We start from the raw sequence: 27,321 nt of genomic DNA on the forward strand, positions 1-27,321 counted from the left end.
TAGTGTCTTGAACAAGTACTATCTTTTTATTTATGTTTGTTTGTTTACATGTATTCTCTTTTTCAGAAATGACTTTTGCCGTAATAACCAGATGCAACAGGTGATCCTAGATTGGATTTTATTCTGAGTAAACCAGTTATAAAAGAGATTTTGGAGTAGAGTGGGGAAATCTGAATATAGTTTGAATATTCGATGAGATGAAAATTTACTGTAATAAAAAAGTGGAGGTGAGGCCCTGGTGGGGTAGCTCAGCTGAGTAGGGCATTGTCCCAATATACACCAAGGTTGTGGGTTCGATTCCCAGTGAGGGCACATACAAGGAGCAACCAACGAGTGCATAAAAAGTGGAACAACAAAGTTGATGTTTCTCTCTCTCCCTCTCTAAAATTAGAAAAAAAAAACCTAAAAAAAAGTAGAGATGATTGGAAAAAGCAGATTGCAGATCCAAGTAATCTCTCACGTAGCAAGAATAAGGCCACCTATTAGTGTAATAATGTTTGATTCTTTGAAAATGTTTGTCTTGATTTTCTAACTTCCTATAATACATGTGTGTACTTGCATAATTATAAAAAAGGTTATTTAAAAACACACATAAAAAAATAAAGTCAGACAAGGGTTGGACTTTAAAATATGACCTACCCGTACATACCACTTTACAATGAGGCTGACAGAAATGAGACAGAGGGAGTGACAAGTGAGGAAGCTCGAGGAAGGGGGGATCAGTCGCAGCGCGTGAGGGTCCAGGGGAGGAAAAGACTACAGTCCCCTTAACGTCCCTTCCCAGCTGTGTGGACTGGGGTCCATCGACTGAAGAAGATAGTGATAACCTGTGATAACAGTGTCAGGAGGGAATCCACCAAGTAACCAGGAGGGGCCCTCAGCTCTGCCTGCCGTGGAGTCTTGCTGCTGCTTCTCCTTCTTCTTCCTCTTCTCCTCTGCCTCCTCCTCCTCCTTTTTGTTCTTATTTACTGTTGCTGTTACGGAGAGGCCAGGCTGAGCCTGGTTTTGCTGAAAGGCCAGAGATGGAGCCGTGAATGCAGCCGGGGAAGGAAGTAGTCACAGAGTAGACAAAGGAGACCAGCGACTGGAAGGAGACAAGTACGTGGTGTGCCTGTCAGGGAGGGTTCTGGTCTGAGATCAGGGCATCCGATCTTCAGGTGTCAGAGGTGCGGCAGTGGCAGCGGCATCAGGCACAGCCTAGGCCACGGCCCTGAGAGCTGGTGGCTGAGGTGGAGAGGAAGGCCACCCTGGAGGAGGTCAAGGAACCGAGCGGCAGGGTGCTCCACAGGTGCCCCAGGAGGGCAGAGGGGCTGCCGGTGGAGCTTGTGGGAGTGACGGTTAGTCTGTGGGCCTCAGAGGGAGAAGCTCCACAGGGACTGGCCAAGGGCCAGGGCAGCCCAGGTGGAGAACAGAAGCGGAGGTCCCCGCGCTAGAGCGGGAGATGGAGGGTGAGCATCCTAGGAGCAGAGCAGAGAGGGAGCAGGCAGCCAGAGGCCCAGCAGGGGCAGCGGAAGGACAGATGGCTGAGGGGTGGAGGCAGAGGCTGGCCTGGGATGTCAGGCTGGTGTTGGCGGGACTCCGGGCTCCCAGGGGGGCCCTGCTGAGAGCCTGGGGGCCGCAGCCTAGCCACTATGTCTATGCAGACGTACACTTGAAGTCGAGGAACCGGGGACCCTGCCTCGCAAGGGAAAAGGCTGCCCACTGGGGGCGGCCCAAGCCTCTCTCCTGAGCTGTCCTTGGAGCAGAATCATCTTGGGACCCCAGGGCCCCTGCTGCCTGGCTGTGAGCCCCCCAGACCCTCAGGAGGCCTCCGTGTCCCTTTCCTAGGAGGGGCAGGGCTGTCTGGCCGGGACACACACCGAGGGGCTCCTACTCGGGCAGAGCTTGGGGACCAGGCAGGAATTCCGGAAAATCCAGATTCTTGGAGGGGTCTCAGAGCGCCCAGGCCGGGAGAGCTGGCTCAGCTCCACCAGCAGAGGGCGCCCTCGGCTCACGGGTGGTGGGTGTAAGTCTGTGGTGCTGACCCTGCGCTGCCCCTGGGGGGGCGGGTGGGGAGGAACGGGGCGGGGGCAGGAGCCCAGAGCGGGGCGGGGGCCGGCGGCCGCCCCTCCCTACTACCCTGCCTCCCTCCCACCTCCCCTCTTTCTTTTCTTTCTTTCTTCCCTTTCTTCCTTCTTTCGCCCCTTCTGTTCTCTGGTCTTTTCTTCGCCTCCACAGAGGGCGGGTCCTGCAGTCTTTGTTGCACGCGGGCGGAGTCCGGCGGGACGGAGCTGCAGGCGCGCGCGGCCGGCTGTGTGTGTCTTGAGTCGGACCCAGGACCCTGAAGGAGCAGAGCAAACGCGTGGAGGAGCCCGAGGGGTGGCCGGCATGCCCAGCCCGGGCCCCCGCGCACCCCACAGCCCCGCAGCCCTGCGCGCCCTCCTCCTGCTGCTGTGCGCGCTAGCGCCTGGCGCACCCGGACCCGCACCAGGTGGGTGGGCGCCCGGATCCCCGCCTCGACGCGGCCCCTCTCTCCTCCACCAACCCCTGGCTCGCCCCTCGCCGCCCCCCCTGGGTGTGAAGAGGGACCGGGTGGGGTGGGGGGCCTTCCAGATCCAACTCCGCCAGCGGCCCTGCCTGTGCGGGAAGAAGTCTCTCTGCTTCTCCGGCTCCAGTGCACCCCAGCTTGGGCGCTGCAGCGTGCGTCCCTCTGGGGGTCTCTTGTCCGAGGGACTGCACAGAACACGGTCTACACCCAAAGGAGTCGGTTTCTCACCTTCCTCCGTGCGCCTGTGTGGAAAGCGGGCTGTGTGCAAGGCGCTGCGATCCTCCGGTCCTCCGGCCCCCTGGGCGCCCCCCGCCTCGGAACGGCCCGTGGCCCTCGGTGGGGTCCAGTCTCGCGCCGCCCTGCACTTCCTGCCTCCGCTGCGCCTGACGGGCCTCGGATGAGTCTCTGGCGGCGGAGCGCCTGGCGCGTCCGGAGCAGCCGAGCAGCCGGCCTGAGGATTTAGGAGCTGGGGGTGTAGGATCCCCCGGTCCGCTCGCCAGGGGAGCTGCTGGTCTGATGGGGCGGGGCAGTGGGGAGAGCGGAGCAGGAGAGGCCTGAGGACGATGACCTGTGGGTGGGGGGCTGGTTTAGGCCTGCATGCTGGGGGTAGGGAGACCTGCTCCCTACTAGGGACCCGGTGCTTTGGGGAGCTGGTGAGCAAGAGGGGTTGCTGAGGGGAGCAACGTGATGGGGGATTTGTGAGCAGCAGGGTGTGGGATGTGGAGGAGGAGCAAGCAATCACTGGGCGCTCACTGGGTGCCACCCCACCAGGCAGGTGCTGGAATATCCTTTATGGATGAGGGGGCAGGCTCATTAAGAGTGACCTGCTAGCCCGCTCCTGGGCAGCCGAGGGCTGGCTGAGGGTGAAGCAGGCGATGGGGTTCGGGAACAGGAACGTGGGGAGCCTGAACTTGGGTCCGGCTCCCCTAGCAGCTGTGGGAAGAATGCAGGGGAGGGGTCCCCTGCAGTCAGGGCCCTCCTCCCCACCACCACTGCAGGCCAGCTGACCTTGGAGGAGTGTGGCCACCCTGCTGCCCACAGGGGCTGCCATTCGCCCATTTGTTCAATGGGGGTCGTAGGGCTCTGGTGAGGATTGAGTGAAAGCCTGAATGACCTCCACGTGGTGGCTGTTATTTCACCAGGCAGACCCCGGAAGATTGGGGAGTCCTTGGGAGCTGCCATTTGGGGGTGCAGGCAGGGCAGGCAGTCCCCATGGTAGAGTGTATGTAGCGGGGTGCAGGGAGGCCTCCCGGTCTGCTCACACTCAGGATCCCTGACCCTGAGGCCCTGAGCTTTCTGCTATTGTCTTTGCAGATGCCCCAGGAGACATAGTCCAGGGCTCTGCCCATTGAATGCAGAGACTTCTCTGGGGCCGAAGGGCACAGCTTGGGGTGACTTTTAGGGACATGTGGCAGTCGGAAGGACTTGGAGTTGCCGGGGCTGACACCCAGCCATGTCCCCACCAAAAGGCTGCAGCCCACACAGGAGCCCTGTGGGTCTCACACCCTCACCCCCCGCCAACACACACACACTCACCCTGGTTATTTTTTCTCTTTGGCAGGAGCTCTGGGTTGTTTGAAGGGCTGGACCGTATGTACTGCAGGTTCTTGATAGGGAGGGAAGGGTTCACACCCTATCGGTGTTTCCCTGGTGGAAGCTCCAAAGTGACAATTCTGTCACCTAAGGGTGATAGTCAAAGTATTCAACACCCGCCAACCAGAGCAGATGTGGCCATGGGCCACTGGCAGCCCCGCTGAGTGGCCCCTGCTCCCATCAGCTCTGCCCGCCCTCAGATACACCGAGTGCCAATCTAAAACAGGTTTTTAGAAAAATGGCTAAGTGTGCCGGAGAACTTCTCTTACTAACTTTCAATCATACGTAGCTCGCTCTCGCTCTGGGCCGCCCGCTGTTCTCATCTCTTACGTAGTAACTCCTTTCATTTCTGCAGCCTTAGAGAGTGGGTATGAGTATCGTACCCATTGTATAGCTGGAGAAACTGAGGCTCCGAGCAGTGGGTGTCCCGGCTGGTGGACTGGCTCCCCCACGCAGCCATCTGAATGCCTTGGCCCTGCAGCTTCTCTGTCCTTGACCTCTGACACATTTCTGAACCTAACAGGCTGCCTGCCTCTGGACTGCTCACCTTGACTCTGTCTGGCCGTGTTGGCCCAGGGCCTAGAGCAGGAATTTTCAATGGGAATATATGTCCCCAGGGACACAGGTTCTTCCCTGGGGACACTCTTTGCAGCTCTGGGGCTCATTTCTCCCCGGTGATTCAGACTCCCCAGTGGCAAATGGCCCTCCCTGTCCCACCCACGTACATTCAGGGACACGGCTGTGACCTGCAGTGTGTCACGTAGCTCCGACCCCCCAGGACACTGAGTGCTGCAAGCCCCCACCCCTGGGACTCGCCTCAGCCTCCAGGCCACACGCTGTAAAGTGGCCGACTTGGGACCCAGCCAGGTCTTCCTCTGTTCAAAGCTCACACCTTTGACAAGGCACCGTCCCCCCGCCCCTGCCTCTCATTTCACAGGACACATGTGTAGCCCGGGCTTACCTTCCTGCCCCTGGTACCTGTACTGCTAGCTTTTTTGTCTTTTCCGGGGGTCTACCACCAGGACGCCCTCCTCGTCTTCGTGGTTAAATGTGCCAACAGACATCTCACACATCTCCATGAGGTGTCTGCGACAAAGCTTTTCTCCCACCTGTCCGTCTGTGGGTGTCCCCTCCCCTAACTTGTCCGCACTCTGCTGGGGGTGATGTTCCCGAGGGCTCTGCCACCCTCTGTTTTGAGGACACGGTGTCTCGTACATTTTCCTGGGGCACCTCGCACTGCTCCACAACCCAAATGCTGTGACCGGGCAGGTAACAAATGTAGACAAAGATGAGACTGGTAGGGAGACATTTTTCTTGAAATAGGGGGTTTCTTGGCCCACCTCTGGTTTTCCCATTTTGTTAGAGATTCAGTTTTTTACTGAATGAGATGCAAGTGTGAAGCCAGAGGGTGACCTGTACTCAGCTGCAGTGTCATGGGAACACAATAAGGACTGGTGGGGACTGGGGCAGCTGGGGGAACAGCAGCCTGTGCTACAGAAATACTTCTGAGAAGTGGGCAAAGAGGCCTGACCTGGAGAGATGATGATAATTTTCAAGGGGAACTGAAAATTGAGATTTTGGGGGATATAAGAACATGCAACGGAAAAAAAAAAAAAACAACCCTCTCCTGAGGATATATGTTCCTTGATTTTAGAAAGAGAGAACAGGGGCCAGGGAAGAGAATCACTGACCTCACCCCCACTCGTGCCTAACTGGGAATCAAACCCAAAACTTTTTGGTGTACAGGGTGACACTCCTGAGCCACCTGGCCAGGGTGAGAACATGGGATTTTTAAACACTGATGACTGATTAAATAGTTTCCAATATTTGTGTCAGTCAAAACAAACACCCACCCCACCCCACACACACACAAATCAATGAACTGGTGGAAAGCTGGGGTTGTGGAATTCTATTCTAAGTGCCCTCAGGATGTCTGAGCTAGAATTTCCTTAGATTATCCCTCCCCTGTGGCTTCCAAGTGGCAGGCTCCCACACGGTGACAACAGGACCCCCGGAGGGCTTGGGAAAGCACCCAAAACACCTATGCCGCAGAGTCCTCAGCACCTACAGGCTTGCACAGCTCCCAGGTGTTGCTTCCGTTCAGCCGGATAAACTTCCAGTGGGGGATTTCCCAACTTCCCTGAGGTTCCTGGTCAAAACACAGCTTCCCACAGGGTTTCCTGGAGATGCTGATTCAGTCGGTGCCTCTGGGACAGGGTACGGAAACTTGTTTGTAAGGAATTCTTATCTGAGAAGCCTGGAAAATCCTTGCACTGCTGTCCTCCTGAAAACCAGAGATAGGGGCGGTCACCCAAACCAGCCCTGCCTCCTGTGTCCAGCCAGGGCCATTCTCCTGGAGCAGTGTACCAGAGGGCTGGCCCGGGGCTGTGGTGGGCAATGGGGGTGTCCTCCGCAGGGGGACCCCACCAGTGTGTCCAGGGCATTGGGCAGGAGGGCTGGCAGGACGCAGACTGGTGGCCAGCTGCATTTCTGCAGCCTGATCTAGATGGAGTTTCGGGCTGGGCCGCGAGCACAGGACGGTTTCTGGTCCCTGGAGACCTCAATGTTTTCTCCCCGCAGGGCTGGCGGCTGAGGGCCCGGAGGTGCTGGACATTGTGCACCCGGTACGCGTGGACGCGGAGGGCGTCTTCCTGTCCTACGAGCTGTGGCCACGTGTGCTGCGCAAGCGCGCCCTGTCCGCGCAGCCGGCCGCGCACGCCTTCTATGAGTTGCAGTTCCGCGGGCGCGCACTGCGCTTCCACCTGGCCGCCAACACGCGCCTGCTGGCGCCCGGCTTCGTGAGCGAGACGCACCGGCGAGGCGGCCTGGGGCGCACGCACATCCGCAGGCAGGTGCCCACCTGCCACCTGCTGGGCGAGGTGCAGGACCCCGAGCTGGAGGGCGGCGTGGCAGCCATCAGCGCCTGCGACGGCCTGGTGAGTGCCCCTGCTTGCCTCCGACTTTAACCGGTAACTTCGGCCTGTTCACTTCCCCTTCCCAAGCCTCAGTAGCCATCTTTGGAGTGAGAGCGCGGGCCTCTTTGTTCCAGGAGGACTGGGTTCCCAAACTTTAGTTAGTTAGAATCACCCGCCTGCCATCTTGAGACAGTGTCTCACAGGCTAGGACTTTGGGACATTTGTGACAGCCTTCCTGAAGGTGCTGGCAATACAAAGACCCACTTTCAGAACCACGACATGTGGTTCATGCAGACGAGGTAGCTCAGAAAGCAGCGGAGCCCCTCTTCCTTTGGAGTGTGGCTTTCCCTCGTCCGGCAGGCCCTGGGCCCAGGGAAGAGCATGTCCGGCTGGCCATGAGCGTCTCCAGAGGAGATTCCTGGCTGCCCAGCCAGCATGGCTGCCTGGGACCACAGGGGACACACAGTGTTGCTCCATTGGGACCAGACCCATTAGTCCCTCCGAACTGGGCGAGGGGCGGGTGTGTCAAGCAGCTTCAGCCCAAAGCCTTTGGCTGCGTGACAGGGCAAGAAGGACCTTCCAGACTGGGCACAGAGAGAACACAAACCCGTGTGTCCGCGGCCAGCCAGGAGTGGGGTCGGGGGGAAGAGCAGCCAGGGCTGGCTCTCCTGGTGTGACGGGGAACTTCTCCCCAGAAAGGTGTGTTCCGGCTCTCCAACGAGGACTACTTCATCGAGCCCCTGGAAGGTATCTCGACCCGGCCCAACCGCGCCCAGCCCCACGTGGTGTACAAACGTCAAGTCCCCAGCGGGCAGGCAGAGCAGGGCAACTCCGGGGCTCCAGGCACCTGCGGGGTGCAAGGTACGTGCTTGTGGCTGCAAGGCAGGCGCATGGAGGGCCTTTGTAGAAACCTCCATCCCCATCCGAATGCCTGGCTCCCCTGGGGCCAAAGGCATAGAGGGACCAACCCTCCAAGTGCGCTCTGGCCTGAGGCCTCTGACTCTCAGGCCTACTCAGTGCAGCTCCTACAAGGACCCCTTTCACTTCCGCCTCCCGGGTCCCCGCCCGGCTCGGGGGCGTGGTCTTTCTGTGCCCCCACCCCTCAGCGCCCACCATTATTCCTTGAGTCTCCAGGCCAGGCCAGGCGGGACCACACGCACCCCAGCAGGGCAGCTAGCCAGGAGCCTCCTTTCTTCCCTCCCCATTTGGGTCCCACCTGAGAATAACTGAGCTCTGATAACGGCGACCCAGCACAAGGGCCAGGGCTGGTATGGAGCTGTCCGCCATGGGCTCCCAGGGCCTGGAGGTCGCTTGCCAGTGCGCCGACTTCAGAAGCTGCCACAGTTCAGGGCCTCTGCTGGAACAGATGAACGCTTCTTGTCCTTGGTTTCCCCGGCTACATCGAGTGATTCCTCCCTGATCCTCAGCCTGGTGCAGAGAAGCAGGCTTGGGGGGCTGGGGGGGTCAGCTGGGGGTTAGGCCTGGGTCCGCATGTGCTGGGATGCACTAACCCCCAGAGGGTGGCCACATGGGGAGACAGGCCCAGGACCTCCTGTGTCCTGGGTACGGTGCTTTACTGTGTCATGTCCGTTGTGTCACTGGTCCCTGGGCTCACCTTCTGAGGCTGATTGGAGTATTCCTACGTCCAGTCGGTGACCCCCCAGGGTCCCAGACCAGAAGTAACAAAGTCATGGTCACATGGTACAGCTCAGGGGCAGGGCCACCCTGGGCATCCAGACCTCTTGCTTCTGACCCCACCTCTGTCCCTGGGAGCTCACTTAGCAGAGGCCCTGGTGCCCTATGCACCGAGCCCACCTGACAGCTTCCCCTGGGCTGTCCATGGCCCCACAGCGTCCCCAGAGCAGGCGTCCTGGTGGCGGTGGCGGGACCATTCAGAGCAGCGGCGCCGGCGGCTCAGGCATCTGCACCAGCCCTCAGTCAGCAAGGACAAGTGGGTGGAGACCCTGGTGGTGGCCGATGCCAAGATGGTGGAGTACCACGGACAGCCTCAGGTGGAGAGCTACGTGCTGACCATTATGAACATAGTGAGTGGTGGTGGGCTGTGGCCCGTGGGGAGGGATGGCCCTGGTGGGGTGCAGATAGCGGGCGTTCTGGGTGGGGGGAGGCAGGAAGGCTGGCAGGCTGGTCCCCAGGCCCAGGCCCCCAGCAGGGGGCGACAGTCTCCAGACTCTTGGGTCCAAGGAGTCGCTGGGAGGGAGCTGGGCACTAGTGAGGCCTTGGGGGGCTGCTGGCATTCGGGAGGCAGTGTCAACCTGTTATCCCCATTATCAGGGGCTCTCGTGTCCTTGGAACAGAGCGTGTTTGGGTCACTCCTATTCGAACTGTGTTTTTGTGGATGGAACCCCCAGAAGCCAGGTCACAGCCGGCCTGGCCTGCCATCCCTGCCCGCGGGAAACCCAAGGCCGGCCCCCAGCTGTGGGCTGGCCATCTTGCTCTGAGGGAGCTTTAAAAGAGCAGAGCGCTATCCCCGGCCTGTTCCCCGCACCTTGCACCCCATCTGTCTTGGGCGTTGGCCTTCTGTCCTGGGCTGAGCCGGAACCCCGGGAGTCACTGGGGGAGGCCCGTGGGCGCCGCACAGCTCCCCCGCCCGTGAGCCTGGATATGGGCTGGGGGTGGGGAGCGGCTGCCCATGTCCTAGGGCCAGGGTGACAGCCTGACCTCTCTCGGGCAGGTGGCCGGCATCTTCCACGACCCGAGCATCGGGAACCCCATCCATATCACTGTCGTACGCTTGGTCCTCCTGGAAGACGATGAGGTGAGAGGCTGCATGCATGCGCATGCGCACTGCCTGCGTGTGGAGGGTGCGTGGGGTCTCCGTAGCTCCTCTGGGCAGTACCGCCTGTCTCCCGGTCCCTGCTGGAGAAAGGGGTGCCATGCTGTCCTCCCACTGCCCTCTCTGGGCATCGGAGTCCTGCCTCTGCGAGGAGGAGACTGGGACAGGCCTTGAGAGCCCAGGGGCAGACATGAGGGGCCACACTGTCTGCCCATAGGAGGACCTAAAAGTCACACACCATGCGGACAACACCCTGAGGAGCTTCTGCAAGTGGCAGAAAAGCATCAACATGAAGGGGGACACCCACCCGCTGCACCACGACACCGCCATCCTGCTCACCAGGTGCCGCCAGCTGGGGGCGCCGCCGCCCCGGGAGCCCCGCCCCGCTCCCCGGGGCCTCGTTCTGCGGGGAGTCCGCTGGGCAGCGCGCGGGCCAGTCTTTCTGTTCGGAAACAATTGCGCATTCTCGTGCCGGTGTCAGAAATGATACAGCGAGACATGTTGTAGCGTCTGGCGTCTCCATGGTGCGCTAGCCCAGCCAGGAATGGGCCACGGAGCCGGGCACAGGTCTCACTTGGATTTCACTAGGGTTGTGCACACCCACGTGTGTGTTGCATTCCGGGTGGTTCTGTCCCGCGTGTTTGGCCACCAGTCTGTGCAGAGGCAGACTATGTGATTTCCACATGGGGTTCTTTTCCCTCAGCGGGGCTTCCTAGATAGATCTGTGCAGGGTCCGCTCCCCAGACCCACGGGGTGTTCAGCAGGCTCTGTGTGAAGAGGGCACCCGTGTCCCCATGGCTGCTGTGCAGGCCTAGTGTTTCGGGGCAGTGGGTGGGCAGCCTTCTCCCTCCCTCCCTGGGGCCTGGTGTCGGGCCAGGTCGGCCTGAGCGCCCCTCTCTCTGCCGGTGCAGGAAGGACCTGTGCGCCTCCATGAACCAGCCCTGCGAGACCCTGGGCCTGTCCCATGTGGGGGGCATGTGCCAGCCCTTCCGCAGCTGCAGCGTCAATGAGGACACAGGCCTGCCGCTGGCCTTCACCGTGGCCCACGAGCTCGGGCACAGGTACCCACAGCCCTTCTGCCAGCTTCTGACCTGGGGGCACTGGGCAGCTGGGCCCACGGGCGTCAGAACCCTAGGGAAGGGGTGCCCTGGCCATCCCTTGTCCCTGCCTGTCCCCATCCACAATCTGGCTACTTCCCTGGAGAACAGGAGAGAGGCCCTTGGTTAGCTGGAACAGGTTTCCTTTGACCTGTGGGTCAGAGGCACCAGCTACCCCTCCCCCTTGCCCTGTGGTGCCGCATATTTGTCTCAGGGGCCTCCCCACACACCTGTACTCCCTGCTGTGTGGCAGGAGGCAAGCACCCTGCCCATTCTGGCCCTGCCGGTTGAGCGGTGGTATCCAAAGCTCCTCCGTGAGACAGGTCTGCTTGAGGCTTGTGCCTAAACGTGGCCTATGCTGGCTGCTTAGCAGGTGAATGTGGCAGCTTGCCACATTCTGACCAGTCGGTCCCGACAGTCGAGGAGTGGGGGTCACCACCCAGATGCTGTTGGCCCCCTGGCTCACGGCCACCTAAACAGGGCCTTGAAGAGCTGCCCCAGCAGTAGAGAGGGTGCTTGCCCCCAAATCCGCCACCTCCTGGCTGTGCGGCCTTAGCCTCCCTGGGCTGTTTGAGGACTGAAAGAGGTATTGGCTCTGAAAGTCCTCCATGTGATGCCTGGCACTTAGCAGGTTATCCTTGTGCCCTTCCTAAAGAGAGTCTCTGGAGGAGACCCCTTTTCTGTGAGGCAGCTGCTCAGATGCCCTTCACTTGGGGGCACAGCCTCGGGATGAGGCCCTGGGGGTGGGAGGACGAGTCAGACTGTTCCTGGTGGCCGGGAGGTGGCAGCGGCCACAGTCTGGGGCCACGGCCGAGCTGCTGCGCCTGGGGGCCCCCGTGGGAGAATAGCCCCATCGCGCCCACCTTATATAAGGAAACGGAGACTCCGAGAGGGAAAGTGCCTTTCCCAGGGCCACACAGCTGTTGGGCGGGTGAGCCAGCCCCAGGACGGGAGCGGGCACCTTGTGGGCCTGGGGGGCAGGACGGGGTACGCACCGCGCCTCCAGCGCGCGGCTCACCGGCCCGGGGCCTGTGCTCTCACGCAGCTTTGGCATTCAGCACGACGGAAGCGGCAATGACTGCGAGGCGGTTGGGAAACGGCCTTTCATCATGTCTCCACAGCTCCTGTACGACACCGTGCCGCTCACCTGGTCCCGCTGCAGCCGCGAGTACATCACCAGGTTTCTCGAGTGAGTGCCCCGCCCCCACCCCACCCCCAGGCCGGGGTCCCCGCTCTGACCTGAACGGCCCGGCAGGGGGCGCGCAGGAGGCGGCAGGCTTCCCACTGCTCTGTGACCTCGGCGGGAACAGTGTCGTCTCTCGTCTTCCTGACATTGTTCCTTACACGGAATTTCTTTCCTGCTCCCCACGAGGTCTCCCTTTCACCTGCTCCCCCGTCACCTCTTCCTTGCCCTTGGTCCTCGTGGATTTTTGCCTTCGCTGCCAGCATGGTGGGGTTCTGGAAGGTGGTGGAGAGAAATCTCACAGCGCCATGCTTTTCTAGAGGTCGGCTCCCTGTGGGATTTGAGCAAGGACTCCGGCCCTCCGATAGCCGGGGCTGGGCTGAGAGCGGGGCTGGACACAAAGGAGGCCTGCGCCACGTGGTTCAGAACCTGGCTGTGGCTCGGGATTCCAGCCCTGCGCGCATACGAGTTACCTGCGCCCAGGAGCCTCAGGCACTGGATCGTGCCATCTCTGGCTCTCGGGGGAGGTGGGGACACGTCAGGATTCACTGACCAAACGTGTGACGCGCATTAGACGATGCCGACCGTATGCGGTTATCGCCACTAAAGGCGATGAGAGGAACTGAGCGGGGGAATGGGCCCGGGCGTGGAGCGAGCAAGGCTGAAAGCCCGCAGGGAGTGTGGGCCGCCTCCCCCCCGCCACGGGGCAGAGCAGGAGCTGCCGAGGGGATCAGCGGCTGCTCCCATGGCGCCCCAGGGCTCGGTCCAGCTGCTTCCACCCAGGGCGCCGCCCAGCACCCTGGGTCCTGGACAGACAGACAGACAGACGAGTCTCTGTCTCCATTCAGCAGCAGGAATGTGTGAGGCACTTGGCTGGGGGCCTGGGCGAGGGTGGGAGGAGAGGGTGGACACTGGAGCCCCCTGGTGTCCCAGGGCCTCCACCAACGATGCAGACACGTGGGGCTAATGGAGGAGCGGCCTCACCCCCCTGGGTCAGCCCACACTCTCCTCACCATCCAGAAGGCAGGGGAGAGTCACAAGGCCCAGGGCAAGTGGAAGGAGTGGGGCGTGTGGACAGGGATCGTGACACCAGCCTTCCCAGGGGCCCTATGCCCTCTGTCTTTCTGCCGGGGGTGGGATGGCAGACAGAGGGCCCACCCAAACGGGTCGGGGACAGAATGAGCGAGATTCACAGACGGGGCCAGGTGGGGTCAGGCAGGCAGTGTTCCCTGGTCTCGGGGGAGGCTCCGAGGCACTGGGACAAGGCTCCCCGCCTTGGCCATCCCAGTGGACTCTCCTCGGACCCCGCACGTAGATGGTCACTGGCCTTGTAGCTGCTGGTGTGGCAATGCCCACATGATCTCAGGGTTACTCCCTGCACTCCGGGAACAGCAATAAAGGATACAGATGAGGCCCACTCCACCCGAGGGGCAGATGGGGGGGGCAGACAGCCCGAGGGTGTGTAGGAATCTGGAGAAGGGCGCCAGTGCCTCCTGGGGTCAGAGACGTTGTCGCTAAGAAGGAGCCTGGAAGCCGCCCTCCACACTTACAGCGCATCCGGGGGAGAGAGCGCTCCAGGCAGAGTGCAGGGCGTGGCCGGGGAGCCGGGAGGACAGGCCCGCTCACTCCTGTCCTCGGAGCAAGTGTCCCATCCCGTCTTCCCCTGCCCTGCGTCCCCACTGACCACTGGCTCGCTGACCAGGACTAGGAGTGGCGGGGGGAGGCCCCTCCTCAGGTGATGGGCAGCTCCGCCGAGTCCTCAAGGCCAGAGCCAAGCCCTGCCTGCTCTGTCCCCTTAGGGGACCACCAGCCTGCTATAATTAGAGCAAGAAGAGGCCTCAGGGGAAGGGCCGACAGGCCTGGGGTTCCGGGTGTGCCGGCCCCCCGCGAGGAGCCCGCCTGGCTGGCGGTGAGCCGACGACTAGAGGAAGGAAGTGCGGGCCGCCGGCCGCCTGTGGGACTGTCCCCAGTAGATGCTGCTGTTGAGGTCCTGCAGGCAGCGTCAGCCTCGTGTGGGCGAGGGCACAAAGGCCCAGAGAGGGTGAGGGATGGCCCAATGCCACACAGCATCCACAGTCAGGTAGAGAGTGGGGATCAGCTTTCTGACCCCCGGCCAGCTCTGGGTCCCAGCCAGGAAAGGGGCTGCCTGTGGCCTGGGAGCCCCCAGGCTGGGTCTCAGTCAGGGGTGGGGGCACCCGCCAGCCCCCTTCTTGAAGAAGGAGCCCCAGGCTAGGCTGACCCACCCACCCCCCGGCTGCCACTCTGTCCCAGCATGCAGGCCAGGGAACCCCCAGAACCCTTATTGCTTTCTGCCAGGCTTCAGTGCCATGGCCCTGAACTTACATTTGGGGTGAAGCATTTGAGGCTGGGCTCCCAGTAGGGGGGGTGGTGGCACTGGGGACAGCCCAGTGAGTGGATGTGCAGGGGCACCAGCAGCCAGGGCTTGGCCTTTGACCCTGCCCATCAGCGCTCCCTGCGGCCCCCCGAGGCTCCAGGCCTCATTGCAGGAGGAGCAGGGCTGTCGCCAGCTCTGCATGTCCTGGGCCCTCTCCCAGGACAACCCTCCTCGGGCATCGGCTGCGCTGTGATGCTGCCCCGATCCCTGTGGGACCTGCAGGTTCGGTGAAGGGGTGGGGGCCGCGGGAGGGCTCAAGCAGGGCTCAGCGGGCACAGGTTTCTGGGCAGGAGCCTTTGGGCCGGATCTGGAGGAGAGAAGCTTCCCGTGGAGAAGAGAGAGGAGTGCCGCAGGGGACAGAGCCGCAGTGCAGAGGCCCGGTTGTGTGGCCAGGGGCCCGTGGGCTGCCTGTGCTGGGGTCGCCGCAGGACAGGCTGGGGGCGGTGAGGGAGCTGAGTGTTCCTGCAAAAGCATAGGCTACTTGCCCTTCCTGCCCCCCCTGCCCACCAGGGCCTCCCAGGTTGGTCTCTCGGGCTGTTCCCCTTACCCCATCCTTCTGCCCCATCTCTGCAGCCGGGGGTGGGGCCACTGCCTGGACGACCCGCCCCCCAAGGATGTCATCGAGCTCCCCTCGGTGCTGCCTGGCGTCCTCTACGACATGGACCACCAGTGCCGCCTCCAGTACGGGTCCGCCTCCGTGTTCTGCAAGGACATGGACGTGAGTGTGGGCGCGCCAGCCTGCAGACCCCCTGGGAGAGGCCTCGGGTTGGGCGGCCATGGGCCCCAGGATGAATTCTGGGGGGACTGTCAGCCACCGGGGGACTGTGGGCAGGCCCCGCTCCCAGAGCTGATTCGAAGAGATCAGACAGAAGGCACGCTTCTGGGTCCGGGGGAAGGTTGTTTGAAGCGATGATGGCCCTGGGCTTGTCTCCCAGACCTCGTGGCTTCCGACAGCGGCTGGAGGCCGTTCCTGCCGGCAGAGCCGAGCCTCAGGGTGCCTGCAGCACCGCACGGTGCAGAGGGTGCAGAGAAGGCAAATGGGGCCCCGGGGACTCGTGGGGTGGTGAGCAGGCACTGGCCAGGGGGGACAGTGTGGCCTGCGTCCTTCTCCCACATTCCCACAGAATGTCTGTCACACACTGTGGTGCTCTGTGGGGCTCACCTGTCACTCCAAGCTGGACGCAGCTGTGGACGGCACCACCTGTGGAGAGAGCAAGGTACAGGGGCCTGGGCTGGCTGTGCCGGTGGGAGAGCTGACTTCTCACGGTGTCTGGGCTGGGGGTTGGCCTGTAGCCGACCCCTGGCCCTCTCCAGCCCCTGTGCCCATCTGCAGAATGGGGGCATAGGGCCTTCATCCCATGACTCTCCCCAGTGTGTTCAGCTCAGAGTTAGCCCCTGGGTCCTGTGTTCCTGGAAGGGGACCTCCCCTCCCCCTTCCGCCCTTCTCCTCTCTGCCTTTCCAGGCCTCCCACCCATGCCTGTTTCTAACTAGGGTGAGCATGACTGATAGGTCTGGGGTGGTCGCCCTACCTCCATCTATCTTGGCAGTGGTGTCTGAATGGGGAGTGCGTTCCCATGAGCTTCCAGCCCAAGGCAGTGGACGGCGGCTGGTCCGGCTGGAGCGCCTGGTCCACCTGCTCGCGCAGCTGCGGTGCGGGTGTGCAAAGCATGGAGCGGCAGTGCACCCAGCCCTTGTGAGTGTGCAGCCCCGCACGGGGGTCGGGGGGTTGAGGGCGCTGAGCAGAGGCAGTTGACTGAGGGAGCCTGGCTCTGACCCTGTCTTCAGCTGTCAGAAGTGTCCCCACAGAGGCCAAGCCCAGAGACTGGAGGGACTCGGCAGAGCACCCAGGACAAAGCAACAGCTGGCTGGAGGGAGGCAGGAGGGGACAGGGGCCACGAGCTTAGACCTTGGCCTTCAATGGAGCAGGGTTCCAGCCTCCCCTCCACGGCTCGCTCCTTCTCGGGGCTCCATGTTGGGGGAAGCTGCACAACAGGGTGACCTGGACCTCAGGCTCCCCATCTAAGAGAGTGGTGTGAAGATTCTGCAGCCTCCTCATGGGGCTGCCCCCAGGCGTACGGTTCAGAGCCGGCCCCATCCAGGACCCTGTGTGTGTCACAGACTGTGGCCTGGCTGGAACCCCTGCCTCACCCTGGCTCCCAGCCTGAGCTGGGTGGGTGTGCTCACCAGCACAGGGGCCACTCAGGACCCCGGGTCCCATCAGCGGGAGACTCCAGCAGCCAGTGCTGGTTACGGCTGCAGCGTCTCAATAGCCCTCTGCAGAGACAGCCCCAGACCCGTGTTGTAGGTTGTAGGTGAAGAAGCCAGTCCAGAGAGGTCAGCAGCTTGCCCAGCAGGTTGGGGGCAAGGCCAGAGTCCCTGCTGCCACAGCCGCTTAAACAGCCAGAGGGATGGATGGCCAGCAGGGGGCAGCGTCCACAGAGGTAGGGGCAGGTGTCTGTGCCTGCACTCAGCCCCACCCGGCTCTGCCCACAGGCCCAAGTACAAGGGCAAATACTGTGTGGGCGAACGGAAGCGTTTGCGTCTCTGCAACCTGAAGAAATGCCCGGCCGGCCAGCCCTCCTTCCGCCACATCCAGTGCAGCCACTTCGACACCACGTTCTACAAGGGCCAGCTGCATACCTGGGTGCCCGTGGTCAACGACGGTGAGTCCTGCAGGCTCCCCGGGACTCAGACCCGGGCTGGCCACTAGGGGGCCCCCCTTGCTGCGCCTGCAGCATTTCTGTGCTGCTCGCCCCAGGTGGCCCTCCATGCCCGTCCTGGAGGTGGGCTTCCTGGCAGCCCGTGACTCCTCCCCCGTGTCCTTCATGGCTCCCGCACTTGGGCCCCCAGACAACCCCTGCGAGCTGCACTGCCGGCCCGCGAACGAGTCCTTTGCTGAGAAGCTACGGGATGCTGTGGTGGACGGCACACCCTGCTACCAGGGCCGGGCCAGGGCCAGCCGAGACCTGTGCATCAATGGCATCTGCAAGGTGAGCCGCAAGGAGGCTTCTCCGCCCGCCCCGCCCCATGGGAGGGGCTCCTCCACAAGCCACGCCCCCGGGCCACATTCGGCCCCGCCCACAGCAGCCTCACACCTCTCTCCTGGTCCCCTGGGCATCCTTCCCAGGCCGCACCATTGGGTTTTCCAGTTGTGCCAGCGACACCTCTGCTGGTCCCCCAGCACTTTTCAGAAAAGCCCCTTACTCCTGGCACCCTCTAGGTCAGACCACACCCCCCACTTCTGCGGTTTGTCTCTCCACCTCCCCATTGGCTGCCCTGGGTTCTGCCGAAGGCACCTCCCCTCACTGTGGCACACCCCCACCAGGACGTGAGAGCCCAGGCGGGGGCTGGACCTCCTCCGGGCTGGATGACCCCCCCAGGCAAGGTTTCCTGTGAAAGCAGAAAGGGGGCAGTATCCACAACATCAGGTCACATGAGGTCACTCACAGGTGGTTACCATCCGGGACAGTCAGGGCTCGGTGCCTGGCACTGGGCACCAGCATTTGCTGGCGGTTCTTAGTCACTTCCAGCAAGAGCTACGGCCTCACCTCTGTGACATGTTCCAGCTGCTTCTGGAAGGGGAAGCCACGGAGGCCTTGAGGCCTGGGTTCCGAGACGGGCGAGCAGGAGGGCCTGGGACGCTGATTCCTGTCCACACCGGTCACCCACGGAGTGCCAGCTCCCCTGCCTGCTGCCCCTTCCGTGGCGCCTGTCCCCTCTCTGTCTCCTGCAATCTCAGGATGCGCCTGTGCCGCTGGGGTCCGCCTCCCGCTTCACAGCCCAGGAAACCGGGGCTGGGAGAGGCGGCGGGGTGGACCCGGGTGCCCTCGGGAGCTCTGCACCCCAACACCAGGGCCTCTCCTCTGCGTGTTACAGAATGTGGGCTGCGACTTCGAGATCGACTCGGGCGCCCTGGAGGACCGCTGCGGTGTGTGTCATGGTGACGGCTCCACCTGTCACACCGTGAGAGAGACCTTCCAGGAGGCTGATGACAAAAAGGGTACGGGGCGCGACCCCTGGTGGGGGACCACTGGCCCTTCCTCCTGTCCCCACCCAGGCTGGAGACAGGAGCAGGGAAGCCACTGTGCTTGGTCCAGGATCCAAGCAGGAGTCGGGACACTTGGCCCTGGGGAGTGACCTGTCTTCACAGGGTGTCTTCCTGCCCCAGGGAGCCCAGGCCGGGCCCATCAGGTTCAGAAGACCCTCAGCTTCACCCCCTTACCTCAGGGTGTTTTGCATACATTATTTAAGTGCCAATGATATATCAGAAGGAGGGATAGGAGGTGATGTGTTCAGTCAGACACAGGGACAGAATCTTTTAGCCTCACAGATGCCATGGAGGGAGGCCCAGAGGTCTGTGAGAGCCCCAGGGAAGAAGTCTTTGACCTGGAGAGATCAGGGAAGACTTCCTGTAGGAGGTGGCAGCTGAGCTGAGTCATAAAAGACTCAGAAGGCAGAGACAGGACCTGGGGCTTGGCAGTGGGAAGAGCTTGCACCACACAAGCCCAGAGGCAGGAAGGCGCTGGCTCCCTCTGGGGTGTGTGAGGAAGACGGGCCTGCCCTGGGGCCGTCCACGCTGGGCCAGGCCGCTGAGGCCTCGTTCCAGAGGCGCCGCCCGAGACGGCAGTCAGAGCTCAGGCCCCGCAGCCCAATGCACAGCTCAGCAGACGCTTCACCGTGCTGTGCCGCAGCCTCCCCACCTGTGCCATGGGGATGTGGCGGTGGCACTTACCTCACAGGGCAGTTTCATGCATGAAGTGCTAAGAGGCACCGTCCAAGGCGAGGGGTGGACACTGTGAAGTGAGAGGACAAATGGCCTTCACGGAGCGAGGAGGGTGTCGCAGGGAGAGGCCCCATCCGTTTGTTGTTGTTTTTAAAGATTTTTATATATTTTTAGAGAGAGGGGAAGGGAGGGAGAAAGAGAGGGAGAGAAACATCAATGTGTGGTTGCCTCTCATGCGCCCCCTACTGGGGACCTGGCCCACAATCCAGGCAGGTGCCCTGGCTGGGAATGGAACCTGAGACCCTTTGCTTCACAGGCTGGCACTCATTCCACTGAGCCACACCAGCCAGGGCGACACTGTTGTTTAGAATGGTCACGCCAGCCCTGAGAGCAGGGTGTGGGTCAGCTGTGTGGCGAAGACCAACCGCGGTCTCTGGGACAGGGCAATGGGGCCTGGGTCTTGGGGGCAGCACCTGAAAACCCCTTGGGAGGTGTTGGCAACCTGGGGCACATGGAACCACCTGCTTCTGGGGAAGCTCAGAGCCTTCAGCTCGCGGTGGGATGCTGGCGTCAGCCAGCAGGGCCGGCAGGAAGAGGGGGGAAGCCGGAGGTGAGGACGGCAGCCGGCTTACATCCGTCCTCACCACCCTGGCCACCAGGCTACGTGGAAGTGGCCCTGATCCCGGCTGGTGCCCGGGACATCCGCATTGAGGAGCTGGCCGAGAGCACCAGCTTCCTGGCCTTGCGGAGCGAGGACCCGGAGAAGTACTTCCTCAACGGTCACTGGACCATCCAGTGGAACGGGGACTATGACGTGGCGGGCACCACCTTCACCTACACACGCACGGGGGAGCTGGAGAAACTCACCTCCCCCGGGCCCACGGAGGAGCCCGTCTGGATCCAGGTGCCTGTGTCCCGAGGCCGGGGTCAGGGAGTGGAGGTGGGGTCCCAGGGACCCCGGGGCAAGAGGAGGTCTGGGGCACTCACGGAGCCTCTGCCTCGGTTTCCCTACTTCTACCACGGCCCTGGGTCCTAGGGGTGGCTGGGTGGGCTTCCTTAGGATGGTTGTCTCGTGCTCATGGGCCCCCTCGGCCTCGCCTCCCAGCTGCTGATCCAGGAGAGCAACCCTGGCGTGAGCTACGAGTACACCATCCACCGCGCGGCCGATCCCCACGGGCTGGGCCTGCTGCCCGAGTTCTCTTGGACCCACGGGCCCTGGACCAAGTGCACGGTCACCTGCGGCACAGGTGAGGAGGTGGTCCTCGCCTCTGGGGCAGGGACCCCGGCTTCAGCCTCCAGCTCCCTCCTTATCGGTGGGGCCACCGTCAGCCTGGAGTTTTGCTGCTCCGAGCCTCGGTCTCCCCATCTGTAAAACGGGGCCACCAACAGCCCGTCTCCTGAGTCCCTTGGACTTGCAGGTTAGCAGCGGCAGCCGCCACCTGTGGAGCTCTGGCCAGGTGCCAGGCACACGTGTGACTGCCTGTCCCCCTCACACTGGGCTTCCAGGCGGGGGTAACCGTCACTCCCATTTACAGACGGAGACTCTGAGGGTCAGAAAGGCCACCGTCAAGGTCTCCCAGCTAGGAAGCCCCAGCTCACCGAACCCCGCACTCTGCCCCTCCCAGGGTGGTGCCTGGGGTTGGGGGGGTCCTGTTCTGGGAGGGCTCTGGGCAGAGAGGCTGTGGCCCTGCCTCTGGGTGCCACCGAGTACCGCGGTCCCCCAGGCATACAGAGGCAGAGTGTGTACTGCACCAAGCGGCAGGCGGGGCCCGTGGACGACAGATACTGTGACCCCGTGGGCCGGCCGGATGACCGCCAGAGGAAGTGCAGCGAGGAGCCCTGCCCCGCCCGGTGAGCCCCCTGACCACGGTCCCCCGGGCTCCCGACCCCCAGGGCCAGGCCCGACGTCGGGGCGCAGGGGGAAGGGTTCTTGGGCTCTCTTCCCAGGGCTGCCCCCACCTGGCCTGCATGTCCCTGGTCACTTGTGTTTGGGGACCTGTGGGGGCGCAGGTCCCCTGGGCTAAGGGTGGTGGGAGCGAAGGGGCACTAGGCTGTGGGGGGCCAGCCCAGACCGGGCACCCTCGGGGTCCAGCCAGCCACACGCGAGTGCCCCCTGCCCTCTGCAGCTGGTGGGCCGGCGAGTGGCAGCCGTGTTCCCGCTCCTGTGGGCCTGGGGGCCTCTCCCGCCGGGCCGTGCTCTGCATCCAGAGCGTGGGGCCGGAGGACCAGAGAGCCCTGGAGCCCCCCGACTGCAAGCACCTGCCCCGGCCCCCCGCCGAAAGCCCCTGCAACTTCCACGTGCCCTGTCCAGCTTCCTGGGCCGTGGGGAACTGGTCTCAGGTCAGCTTGGGGACGGGAGGGGTCTGCCCCCAGCACCGCTGTAGTCTTGGGGGGCAGGAGGGAAGCTGGGGTCCTCTGGGTCCAGTCCCCCTGTGGCCTGACCCTGCCCCGGCCTCCCCTGCAGTGTTCAGCCACCTGCGGGCAAGGCACTCAGCACCGAACAGTCGTCTGCACCCACGACACCAGCGTCCCCTGCGACGAGGCCCAGCGGCCGGCCAGCGAGGCCGCCTGCTCCCTGCCGCCCTGCCCACGGGCCCTGGACCCCGAAGGCTCTGGCAGCGGCTCCTTTAGCGGGACACTGTACACCGAGGTCAGCTTCCCCCACCACCACCTGGCCCCCCACACTCCATCCCCCTCCCCACTCAGCAATATCATCAAGGAAGAGGAGGAAGAGGAGGAGGAGGACGCCGCCCAGCTGGGCCCGCCGGGGCCCGTCTTCGTGGACGACTTCTACTACGACTACAACTTCATCAGGTTTCATGAGGACCTGTCCTATGAGCACTTCGAAGAGCCCGGCCCAGGCCCAGCGGGCACAGGGGACTGGACGCCCCCACCCCTGAGCAGCCCCGCCGAGCCCCCCGCCCAGGCCCCTGAGCCAGCCACCGAACTTCCTACGGAGGAGGACCAGCAGGCAACTGGAGGCCCGTCCCCTGGGCCCGGCCAGGCCGGTCACTCCACACCGCCACCTTTGGAGCAGATGCCCTGCAGCCCCCTGGGCAACTTGCTGCCTGAGGAAGACACCCGTATGCTGGCCCCTGACACGGAGCCCCCCAGCTTACCCGGGCCCCCCACTTTGGTCAGTGAGACGCCTGCTGCCCCTGGGAGCCGCAATGAGTTCCCGGTCGGGGAGCAGGGCCCGAGCCAGCTGCCGCCTCCACGGTGGGAGGTGACCAACGAGGTTTCTGAGGATGAGGAGGAGAACCCCGAGGGCCACCCAGCGCCGCCCCTGCCCCAGACTCCCACCGCCGCTCAGCCAGAGGCCCCGGGCTGGGACGGCTCCCTGGGGCCCAGGACGCCCACGTCCCCAGCCCCAGGGCTGGCTCTACCAGGCCTGCACAGCCCAGCGCCGCCAGAGACCTTCCTTGGGACCGCCCCCACAGGCCCAGGGCACAGGCTTTGGGGGGCCACCCCGAGTCCAGGGCCCTCGGGCCAGCCTGAGCCCCCCAGCCCTGAGGCGTCCACACCAGCCTCGGACAGTCCCACCAACAGCAGCAGAGCACCCGAGGCCCAGACCCTGGACCCCAGCCTGGCTGAGGGGGGGCCCCCTCTGGACCTGCCCCTGACCAGGAACGCCAGCTGGGAAGTGGGGAAGTGGAGTGAGGCAAGTATCAGAGCTGTCCGGGGCCTTGCTGCCTCAGTTTCTCTTCTGAACACTGGGGGTGGGCAGGGGGGGCCCATCTCACTGTGTCCCTGGAGTCCCCGAGGCCCTTCCCTGGCCAGCTTGGGCCCCCCGGGGAGGCAGGGCAGCAGCCATGAGGAGCAGAAAGGAGCCTTCCTCTCCCCACCTCGGCCCAAATGCCCCAAGGACAGGGTGCTCACCCCAGACTGCTGGGGTTCCGGGGCAGCCCCTCCCCCGCCCAGGCCCCTCCCGAGCTCATAGCAGGGCCCAGCAGGGCTCCGAGGCTCACCTGGCTCCTCCGTGTGCCGCTGTGGCCCTTCCGCCTGGCTCTCCCCACCCGGCTGCACCCAGCTCTCTGGGCTTGCAGGGGGCTGAGTGGCAAGGAACTAAGCTGTCCCCCACGAACATACACAGGGTCCCCAATTGTCCCTGCAGCAGAAGTGAGCTCTGTTCAGGTCCCCAGCGTGGGGGCAGGAGGGAGAGACTCCCTTCCCAGGCGGTTCTGTCGCGACGGCTGGGCTTCTCAGCTGTGTTTCCCGTGGGCCAGGACCGTGGCACCCAGGGGACTCACCGTCTCCTCGGGAGGTGGGTGGAGGAGCCCGTTTTGCAGATGAGGAAACTGAGGCCTCGGCTGCGCAGACGCCCGCGCAGACGCCTGGATGGGTGGTGCAAGCCGCGGGGTGGGGCGAAGGGGGCTGCCCCGCCCTTACGGCCTCTGGCCCCGCCCCCAGTGCTCCACCACCTGTGGCCTGGGCGCTGAGTGGAGGTCCGTGCGCTGCAGCTCCGGCCGGGAGGACGACTGCGCCCCTGCTGGCCGGCCCCAGCCCGCCCGCCGCTGTCACCTGCGGCCCTGTGCCACCTGGCACGTGGGCACCTGGAGTAAGGTGTGTGGGTGCCAGAGCCGTGGGCCTGCACCTCCCTGCAAGCTCCTGGCCTGTCCTGTGTTCGCATTTTTGCTGGTGCCACCCTCACCAGACCCGTCCCTTGCTGGTCTCGTCCTTTTTCCTTGTACCTCCCACCCCTTGGGACCTGAGGGTCACTGATTTTTCCCTCCAGTCCATCGTGGGTGGGCAGCCCCGGCCTTTCCCTGGAACTTGGAGAGCGAGGCCCCTGGTGGGGGGTGGCCCGATGCCCACACACCTGTCCTCCGGCCCCCAGTGCTCCCGCAGCTGCGGCGGAGGCTTCTCTGTGCGGGAGGTGCAGTGTGTGGACGCGCAGGACCTCCGGCCGCTCCGCCCGTTCCACTGCCAGGCTGGGCCTGCGCAGCCGCCCGCCCGCCAGCCCTGCGGGGTGCAGCCCTGCCTCACCTGGTACACCTCTTCCTGGAGAGAAGTGAGGCTTGGGGGACAGGTGGGGAGCGGGTGGAGGGGGGCCCGCGGGACCCAGCCCTGCCCTGATGCCCGGCCCCGCACGTCCTGCCCCCAGTGCTCCGAGGCCTGCGGCGGCGGAGAGCAGCAGCGCCTGGTGACCTGCCCGGAGCCAGGGCTGTGCGAGGAGGCGCTGAGACCCAACAGCACGCAGCCCTGCAACACGCACCCCTGCACGCAGTGGGTGGTGGGGCCCTGGAGCCAGGTGAGGGCATCCCTGGCCTCGGGTGGGCCCAGTGCCTCCCGCGCTCGGAACAGTTGGGTCACTGCTGCTCGGGGCCCCTGGGACTCTGTTCCTCGTCCCCCTGGCTGCTGAGTGGCGCTGGGCTGCGTGTATCCGGTGGTGAAAAGGGGGTCGTGAGGGTTTTCCGAGGGAACAGCGAGGCCCTTAGCACAGGGCCGGGCACTGGTCGGCCCCGAGGAAACGCGCTTTAGGGCATTTTAAAGACATCAGACCCCAGCTGGGAAGAACAACAGCCTGGTGGGCCAGTCCCTCCCAAGTGGGGTGCAGCCAGTCCGGGGGGAGCTCACGTCCCTGCCCCTCACACCCCCGCCCAGTGCTCACTGCCCTGCGGGGGCGGCGTCCGGAGGCGCCTGGTCAAGTGCGTCAACACCCAGACCGGCCTGCCGGAGGAAGACAGCGACCAGTGTGCCCACGAGCCCTGGCCCGAGGGCTCCCAGCCCTGCGGCACCGAGGACTGCGTGTTGGCCGAGCCGCCACAGCGTGAGTCTGCCCACCCCCCACCGTAGGGGAGCGGGGAGTGGGGGGATGGGGGGTCAGCCGGCTGCCGCCCCTACAGCAGGGGACTGTGCCAGGACTGGACAGGGGCGCAGGGTGGGGGCCCAGCTTCCTCTGGCTCAGGAGGGATCGGGACAGCAGCCTGGGTCCCCACGTGGCTGTGTGAGTGAGGTTGGGCCAGCCGCCTCCCTGTGGGTCTCCGAGGTAGGTCCGCTCGTCCCTGAGAGCCACCCTCGTCCCTGAGAGCCACCCGCCAGAGACCAGCTGGCCCGAGGGAGCAGTGCTTCCCTCCCAGGGTCCTGGAGGAAGGGCCTGGGGCAGGAGCGCTTGTGGACACACGCACACACCACACGCTTCCTGCAGCCGGGACCCCAGCACTGCCCACACAGGAAACTGGCCCGGAGGCCACCTGGGCTCCCCCACAGCTGTGTGGGCTTGGGATGCACTTCCTCGTCCCTGAAGGCCAACAGCTCCCCTCCGTGGGGGGGGGGGGGGGGAGGAGCACCCATGAGGACTCGGGGGTGAGCAGAGGGCCGGGGGTGCTCAGGGAGTGCGGGTGTGTCCCCGAATAGGCACTGTCACCATGTTGTGATGCCAGGAAGCGGGTGCAGGGCGGCCTGTGACTTGAGGGAGTCAGCTGTTTGCCCAGGCCCCAGGGACATTGGGGGGGGGCTCAGGACTTTGGGATTGGCCGCAGTCTGCCCGGAATCCCTGAAGAAAGCCCCCCCCGCCGGACCCTGCCTTCTGCATTCACAACCTCAGCCCCGGGGTGGCTGCTGGTGGCAGCACTTGACTTGGGTGAACAGTTGGGTCACTGCTGCTCTGGGCCCCTTGGGCTGAGGTCAGGCAGCTGGGGGCAGGGTGGGAACCCGGGTCTCCGGGGGCTGAGACCAAGGACAGGCCTGGCCTGGAGGGCTGGGTGGCTTTGGAGGTGGCTGAGCCCTGGGCTGTCCCAACAGAGGAGGTCAGTGCTGGAGCCAGCTGGGAAGTGACTTGGATGCTAAGACCCCAGAGTCCCCAGGATATTGTGATGGTTCGTGGGGGGGACCTGTGGGCATCCTGGAAACTCTAGGATGTGAGGTCACAGGGCGAGGCAGCCGACAGCCTGGGGAGAGGCAGGGACCAAGGAGGGAAGCGCCCCCCAGGGGTCAAAACAGGAACAGGGCAGACGTGTGGCTGGGAGCTGCCCTCGGAAGCTGGGGTGCCTGCCGCCCGGGGATGTCCAGGCCCGTGGGATGTCCGCTGGCCAGGCAGGGCCTGGCGGCAGCTGAGCACACTCAGCCACCACGGGGCCTTGGAAGCCAGCCACTTCCCAGAATAGCCGTGAGCACAGGCCGAGCCCACCACGGCCCCTCCCGCCCCCCAGGCTGCGAGCGGGACCGCCTGTCCTTCGCCTTCTGCGAGACCCTGCGCCTCCTGGGCCGCTGCCAGCTGCCCTCCATCCGCACCCAGTGCTGTCTCTCCTGCCCTGCGCCCGGGCGCAGCCGCCACCGGCGGGCCGCCGGCAGCTGACCGCCACCCCGGCCGGGCAAACTGACAGACAGACGGACCACTGACAGCCGCACAGACCTCAGTGCCCACCCCACCCCCTGTCTGCGCCCTCATGGTGCTATCCCAGCCCCTGCCAGTGGCAGGCTGGGGACCCCACTCAGAAAAGGTATTTTTTTATTCTAACAGTTTGTATAACGCACTATTATTATTATTATTATTATTATTAATTATTATATAAACAAGCATCTACCGAGTCAGTGCAGCCTGGCTTCCTCTTGGGTGGTGGGGATTTCAGATGTGAAACTGCCCCCCTCTTCCCACCAGAGAGGGGACCAGCAGGGGACACGGGTGGACCACAAGGCAGAGACCAGGCCCAGGTGGGCTGGAGGCTGGAAAGGAGGCTGCGTCCGGGGGAGGTGTCTCTAGGCCCCCTGCTCAGGCGTCCAGCCCCCCCCCCCACCATGCTCCCTGCAAGGTCCGCAGGCCCATTTTCACAGGGACTGACCCCGAGGTGACGGTGGCCCTGTGCACTCTGCCCACCTGCACTGGGGCCCAGGGTGGCCGAGCTGGGTTTTGTCAGCTGCGGGTTGGAGGGAGGGGCAGGCCACCCCCCCCCCCCCCCCCCCCCCGCCGGTCCACCTCCTGCATCTCTGAGCTCCGGGCCCAGGCTGGAAGTGTAGGGCTGGCCTGGGGTCCCACCACCTGGCACCTGCCCCGCCCCCCACAGCCCCTTCCTGCCATCCCGCTTCCAAAGCCCACCTGGTGCATAGAGCAGGACCCCGTGGGCCTGCATGCTTCGAGATGTCCTGGCCCGTGT

The 27,321-nt window shown here is 63.8% G+C and overlaps 1 protein-coding gene and 1 long non-coding RNA gene across 2 annotated transcripts; one reads left to right on the forward strand and one right to left on the reverse strand.

The window, feature by feature from the left end:
- On the reverse strand, nucleotides 1–3,187 carry LOC128626446 (uncharacterized). Its single transcript, XR_008390423.1, has 2 exons — nucleotides 2,756–3,187; nucleotides 1–2,320 (listed from the first exon to the last, which is right to left on the reverse strand). It is a non-coding gene; the product is annotated as an uncharacterized LOC128626446 (long non-coding RNA).
- On the forward strand, nucleotides 2,316–26,696 carry ADAMTS7 (ADAM metallopeptidase with thrombospondin type 1 motif 7). Its single transcript, XM_037155961.2, has 24 exons — nucleotides 2,316–2,470; nucleotides 6,701–7,056; nucleotides 7,731–7,896; nucleotides 8,887–9,080; nucleotides 9,728–9,811; nucleotides 10,047–10,171; nucleotides 10,741–10,890; nucleotides 11,972–12,115; nucleotides 15,078–15,222; nucleotides 15,629–15,721; nucleotides 16,053–16,198; nucleotides 16,999–17,168; nucleotides 17,356–17,495; nucleotides 18,382–18,505; nucleotides 19,888–20,132; nucleotides 20,334–20,475; nucleotides 20,953–21,079; nucleotides 21,355–21,568; nucleotides 21,693–22,889; nucleotides 23,639–23,791; nucleotides 24,066–24,239; nucleotides 24,333–24,479; nucleotides 24,833–24,998; nucleotides 26,380–26,696. The coding sequence occupies exons 1-24, from the start codon at nucleotides 2,368–2,370 to the stop codon at nucleotides 26,523–26,525; spliced, it is 4,851 nt and encodes a 1,616-aa protein (XP_037011856.2). The 5' UTR covers nucleotides 2,316–2,367; the 3' UTR covers nucleotides 26,526–26,696.
- The last annotated feature ends 625 nt before the right edge of the window (nucleotides 26,697–27,321 follow it).

The sequence above is a fragment of the Artibeus jamaicensis genome, unplaced genomic scaffold (assembly GCF_021234435.1).
Source record: "Artibeus jamaicensis isolate MK-2021 breed Jamaican fruit bat unplaced genomic scaffold, CSHL_Jam_final scaffold_612, whole genome shotgun sequence".
In the NCBI taxonomy this organism is placed as follows: domain Eukaryota; kingdom Metazoa; phylum Chordata; class Mammalia; order Chiroptera; family Phyllostomidae; genus Artibeus; species Artibeus jamaicensis.

Excerpts from the sequence above, each read along its gene's own strand:
- ADAMTS7 (XM_037155961.2), top strand. The coding sequence starts at position 2,368 with ATGCCCAGCCCGGGCCCCCGCGCACCCCACAGCCCCGCAGCCCTGCGC. Across the intron at positions 10,172-10,740 it reads ACCGCCATCCTGCTCACCAG|GAAGGACCTGTGCGCCTCCA; the intron begins GTGCCGCCAGCT and ends CTGCCGGTGCAG. Across the intron at positions 20,476-20,952 it reads CACGGTCACCTGCGGCACAG|GCATACAGAGGCAGAGTGTG; the intron begins GTGAGGAGGTGG and ends GCGGTCCCCCAG.